This window comes from Morone saxatilis, unplaced genomic scaffold (genome assembly GCF_004916995.1).
Source record: "Morone saxatilis isolate NCDOM2014 unplaced genomic scaffold, NCSU_SB_2.0 Contig21, whole genome shotgun sequence".
NCBI classification, from domain to species: Eukaryota; Metazoa; Chordata; class Actinopteri; family Moronidae; genus Morone; species Morone saxatilis.
The window spans coordinates 22,172,313-22,178,320 of record NW_023339774.1 but is presented as its reverse complement, the minus strand read 5'-3'; the positions used below and the strand labels follow the sequence as shown (position 1 = coordinate 22,178,320).

General features: G+C 40.8%; 1 protein-coding gene across 1 annotated transcript; it reads right to left on the bottom strand.

Moving 5' to 3' along the window:
* Nucleotides 1–821: 821 nt before the first annotated feature.
* LOC118332323 (neuropeptide Y receptor type 1-like) lies at nucleotides 822–5,740 on the bottom strand. Its single transcript, XM_035667550.1, has 3 exons — nucleotides 4,799–5,740; nucleotides 3,471–3,617; nucleotides 822–3,304 (listed from the first exon to the last, which is right to left on the bottom strand). Exons 1-3 carry the CDS (start codon nucleotides 5,017–5,019, stop codon nucleotides 2,854–2,856), a joined length of 819 nt encoding a protein of 272 aa, XP_035523443.1. The 5' UTR covers nucleotides 5,020–5,740; the 3' UTR covers nucleotides 822–2,853.
* Nucleotides 5,741–6,008: the final 268 nt, after the last annotated feature.

Genomic DNA, 6,008 nt, shown 5'->3' with positions numbered 1-6,008 from the left:
TTCAATTTCTCACGTTTATAACAAACTATAATTCATGAAAATGGGTTAAGAATTAAGTGAGTTACAGTCGATTTTTTAGTGAAGTCTGAACCTCTCAGTATTGTTCACTAGCAGATCTCAAAAATATGGCGACCATACAGACGTAAAGTGGTGGCTAATCATCTGTCTACATTTCTATATCTATGGTAGCTTCCACCCCTGTAAAGCAGCTGGCCGCCCGAGTTTGGTGTAAGATGAGGTCAAATTTAAGGTAAAAATAAAAAACAGAAATCAACTCATAATTTAATGACCTGTAGTAAAAGATAAAAGTATTTGGAAAATGTCAGAACATTTGTCAATAAAACAATTTATTGATTCCTAATGACACCTTTTTTGCAAATACTGTTAAATGTGTTTTTTTTTTGTGTGTTTTTGTTTGCGATTAAATCAGCAGATATTTCTGCCACCCCATGAATATTTCTCTAGATCTGCCCCTGTAGCCCGTTCTAGTTAGTAACCATGTTAATACTTGTAGAGTCCAGTACATTTCCAACACGGTCCAGTGTTTGTCAGGTTTAATCAAATTCAAGGCAATATGGAGTAATTTTACTGAATGTCTAGTATTTCAGGAAATTGTGACGAGTATCTTGTTACTACTGTTCACCCTGATATTTCTTGCCACAGTTATCATGGTGTAAAAGTGTTATATTGTTACATGGCCACCAAATTTAGACTGTATCTTTAATTACATATTTAAAAAAAATAAAATGTTATATTTGTGAATAAATTGTTCTTTTCCAAACATTTTGCTCCAAATTTCTAAACCAAGCGACACACATATACATTTTAAACACTTTGTTTAATGACACAATGAACTGACAAACTTGACAGAGAATTCAGCAAAAATAAAAAAATGCTCAAAACTCACTGTTACATAAGTTAAAGATCCCCGATAGCACTGAATGTCCAAGATTTTCCTCCAAGTTTGTTTTAACCAAAACTAAAAAATTTAATGGAAAGTAAAAAATGTAAAATAAAAATGTATTCTACGTGACTACTTAGAATAAATTGTTAAATAAAAAGTGAAAAAGTAAACTGTATAGAAACTACATTTGGATATTGTTGAATGTCGAGTAGAATATGGAAGGTTATTAAATCAAAATTCTGTAAAGGAAGATGGAAAAATAAATATAACTGAAGCTGAAAGCTGAAATGGAAAAGCTTAGATTAAACAAAAAAAAATATGTTCAAAAATTGCAAAGTTATATTTAAGAAATCCGGTGCGACAAGATATCGCACTAAAGCAATGAAGCCCACCAGACTCCATTGCCCAAACCAGTAATTTTACCTCGCAATTGTAAAACACACTTCAAACTCTGTTCGTCTTTCCAACAATCACCAACTCTGGTTTGGTGGAAATAAACTGCTGGAGGAGAGTTGGGGAAAATAGATATTGGATCTTGAAGATTACTCTTGGTGGGTGTCGTCTGTGACTTTTAAATTCATAGCGTCGTGTTCGGTCTGATAACTGCTACAAAACGCGCTGAGTCCTCAGTATTTAGAACATTCCTACAAAGTTTCATCTCATTCAGAAAAAAGTAAGGCTGATTGGCATCGATAACAACTACATCTCTCAAAGACTTTATTCTATTTATAACCTGTGAAAATCCATTCAAGTTTCTAAATGCTTATTATAGCAAGCCCATCACTTGTTCAGTGTAATGAAAACCTTCAAAGTAAATGAGTTATATAATACACTAATGTTAAGCAGCCTCATTTACTTCCACTGTATCTAAGTCAAGCACTGATAATCTCCACCACACTTTTAAAATGCTCACTAAGGCATGCTTATCAACAGTGTTCACTATCATAATGATGTATCATTTACACTTTGCAAAGTTACATAGAAAACACACTTATGTCAGCCAACTGTTGACAACATTCAGGTTCATAAGTTCATTCCTTATGATAATGTTAGAGTTCATTGTCGTCTCACTCCTTCTACATTTTACATGTTGTTGTTGTCAGTTGCTGCTCACAGTTGACCTCTCGCTTCATTTCATCCCCAAACTGCAACCGGTTTGTATACGGCTCTGTGTCTGAAGAGTTTGGACTGTTTATGTTTTTCCAAAAACCAAAATTACACAAGCAAAAATGTAAGGAATGAATTAAACAGTGTGTTTATCTGCTTTAATGTAAGCTGCAAACGTTAGCATGTCGGTTAACTAGATAACTATTCGCCATAGTAACCTGATTATCTCCAAGGCAAAGCAAAACAAGAATGACCTAACTACATTAAGTTCGGTTGCAGACATCCACCGTGTCAGAGCCAGGCCATATTATATCAGAGCTTTAAGCTGTTAGAAGCTGATTAATAATAACACTATTCTTTTCTGTATAATACTTTATCAACACAGTTTTTATCAAAATCGATGGCTGCCGGCTAAAAATAAGAAGCTGCTTTTCTGTAGTAATGTCTGAAATCATGGATCTATTGTTTCAAAAATTACTAAGAATTTCTGTAAATCTGCCGTCATTTGTAAAATACAAAGGTCGACAGCCATAGCAACAGTGACTCTGGAAGTTGGGGAATGGGGTTTTACAAGCTCTTCTGCTTTCTCTACGTGTCCCTCAACAGAGCCCATTTTACTTCCAGATGTGATGCTACAGCGTCCGGACCTCCTCCCTCATCCTGTCCTGACCCTGAACAGTCAGCTGAGTGAAACACGGCGTCTCACTCCAGCAGGTGAGTCATGGAAGTGAAGTACAGTTGAAGCAGACTTGCTCAGAAGTCTCAGACAGCTGTTTGTGATCTGTCTGTTACACACTGCTCCAGCTGCCATTTGCCAGCCAACAGTTTGGTAGTGCTCATGATTAGGTGTTAGCTGGTATTGTTTTCGCTGGTATTGCTGAGCTGATCTCAGGTCGGGGCGAGGGAACGCACACGGATCCCATCCTGTTGAGGGAGGTGGCTTTTGTCATGCCCTCGCTGCCCACCGTGGAGAGAGGGAAGCTCTCGTAGCTCTCCGCCGCCCGGTTACCGCACTGGCAGCGCTGCAGCGTCAACTTTAGCTCCCTCTGGAAGTTGCTGTTGAGGAAGCCGTACACCACGGGGTTAATGCAGGTGGAGGCCATCGCCGTTAGGTGGCAGGCGGAGAAGATGGCGTCGTGCTGGCAGTCGGGCAGGGCCTGGTGGTGCCAGTCGAACAGTGTGTTGAAGACATTCAGCGGCAGCCAGCACAGAGCGAAGGCTACAACAATGGCTAACAGCATAACGTTAATCCTCTGGGCTCCCCGAGTCCTCCTGCTGCGCTCCAGCATGTCCCTGCACAACACAGCATGACGCCTATTGTCAGACAATTCACTGTGAAATATCACACCAAACCTAAGGCAGAATGCACTAATATATAAATAGTGCCTTCACAAACAAGCTGTGGTACACTGGATGGCAAAAGCTAGATACGAGGGAACTTTTATGAAAAGAAAAGTACCTGCGTCGTCTCAGGCGTAGGAAGATCCTGAGGTAGCAGAGGAGCACCAGTAGGAGTGGCAGGCAGTACTGGAAGAGCAGCAGCGAGGTTGTGTAGGCAAGACGATGCTTATCTGACGGCCACAGCTCCATACAGATCAAATGGTCCCTTGAACAGGACAGATACACAGATACAGTATGTTACAAAGGAGAGGTATCTCCGCACCATTTATTCAGGACAGATGAAACCCTAATGTTCCACTAGCAAGTATTGTATTGGTTTAAGTCAAATCAAGTTTATTGTCACATATACAACCATCCACAGTACAACATACAGTAAAATCTCCATTTAATTTTATTAGGTGTGCCCTCTCGGATGCCCCTATGGTAGATAAATCATGATAAGGTGCCTTTCCAGTGGAGAAAACACTGTTTCACCATCGATGCATTACAACTTTCTTGGCACTGGTGTTACTCTCTTCGCCCCTCAAACAGCCTCAGTCCACCAGTGTTTTGAATAGAGAAATGATTCACAAAGGTTTCAACCCTCGTGGTTTCAGTGTGAGAAGCAGTGCTAGTGTCCTTCACACTCACGTTAGTCATTATTTAACGCTTCAAAAGCAAAAAATTATGGCCTTGTAATGAATGAAATGAAGCAGTTAGGAACACTTAACCTACATAATGAAAAAGTCTGAGTGACAAAAGGCCATCACAGAGAGACAAAGCTACAAATGTTCTGTATTCTTGAGACTGATGAAGGAGAGTTTATTTCTACAGCACAGTTCCTCTGTAGACCTTACGGTGCTTCTCACATCTTCAGTCAGTTTCTTCCAACAACTTGAAGTCCGATTTAAGGGCTGTAGTGTTCGGCACACATTCACACGTCAGCAGCAAACATTTCCAATCAGCTGCAGTGACACATCTATGATCATTGAATATTGTAAAACATGGAGGAGTGACAGAGAGTAAACAGTGAATTCATTGTTCCTCAGCCGAGAGCTCAGAAGCACCAGAGGGATTAAGCTTCAAATAATACACTAAACATGTAATTACCATGCACGCGGCTGCTTGTGTGTTTTTCTTTCTATGGAAATGACTCTCTAGTGTTCGTATCAAAAGAAACCACATACATATCCACACACCCATAATGCATTTCTCCAAGCAGTGATGCAGTTGTTGCTGTGCAGGGATGTTGTTATTAGGAGCATATTGAAACTGAACGTGTTATTATTCTATTCCCTGATGAGTCACATTTTTGGAGGCTGCAAAACATTTCAATAGGCGAATATTTATGTATTGTATAGGTCTGTGGCAAAATGGCTCAACAGCGACCTCTAAAGAGAAGCTCACCTGAAAGGGTTGGCGGGCAGGCTGATGTTCTGAAAGGGGTCATTAGTGAGGATGTTGAAGGAGAGGAAGGGCAGAGAGATGAAGCAAGCAACCAGCCATGTAAGCCCTACAGCCAGGTAGGAGTGGCCCGCCGCGGGGGACCAGCCGGTGGGATGGAGGATCAGCTGGTGGCGCTCCAGAGCAATCAGGACCAAGGAGAAGACAGAAACTGTCACTGACATGCACTGAACAAAGGGGGTCACCTGAAAGAGACAGGTAAAAACAGCTTCAGATGTTTTTAACACATTTTAACCACGGTTTCAACGACACCAATGCCTCGCAGATGCCCCAAAAACATCCAGCAGGTTAACTATCTGGTCATGTAAAGGGAATCAATGCAACGAGCTACAGCCAATGAGAGCAGTCTCTCTCCAGCACCAGACAGGAAGCAGCCAGCTGTGTAATTACTTTGGTAACGGCAGAAAAAAACTCATCAAATAACGCCACACACACAAAACAAACAGTGAATCAACAGCGTTATGAGTCGGTGTTCAATGGGCGTGTTTCTAATCCACAAACCAGCTCTTATTATTATTACTTATTATAGAGAGAAATCTTCGGCCCGCCTCTCTTTACCACGGTCTCCTCCCAATGAGAACAAAGGGTTAGGTTATGGGTTGTATTGATCAGAATACACTGTATCTTTATGGATGATATTGATCAGTATACACTGTATCTTTATGGGATGATATTGATCCTGTATTACAGTCAGACTGTGGACATATGACGGCCTTTAGCTCGTGTTTCTAGAGTTACGTGTTGTTACGAACACGTTAGGAATTGTTAAAATGTGATATTTCTTAAAGGGAGTTTGGTGCAGGGAGCTTTTAGTTGGATTCAAACTGCTAATATGGATCATTGTTAACGTTTTGTCTCCATAAAGACATTAAATAGGACTAAACGCAGACAGTCAGAAGACAAAGAAACCCTCCGACAGCCTCTACCTGCTGGCACCAGGTCAGATGTACCTCGCTGAGCAAACAGCACACCTGGACAGACCTTGAGTGAACAGAAGAGCACATACAGCCGAACTCCCTTTGAAATCTGTCCTGAATTAGACACATGGAGGTGTTAAAAATGAGCAGACGTCTTTAAAAGCTTGACAGTCACTGTTATCAGAAACCCTCTTCATCCTTTTCCTCTTCCTCTTCCTCCTCCTGCACTCTTTAAC

What these genes read in the sequence shown, in the direction of transcription:
- LOC118332323 (XM_035667550.1), bottom strand. Translation starts at nt 5,019, where the DNA reads ATGTCAGTGACAGTTTCTGTCTTCTCCTTGGTCCTGATTGCTCTGGAG. An exon ending in CTGCCCGCCAACCCTTTCAG is followed by an intron (nt 3,618 to 4,798) that starts GTGAGCTTCTCT and finishes GTCCTGTTCAAG; the next exon opens with GGACCATTTGATCTGTATGG. An exon ending in CTACGCCTGAGACGACGCAG is followed by an intron (nt 3,305 to 3,470) that starts GTACTTTTCTTT and finishes TGTGTTGTGCAG; the next exon opens with GGACATGCTGGAGCGCAGCA.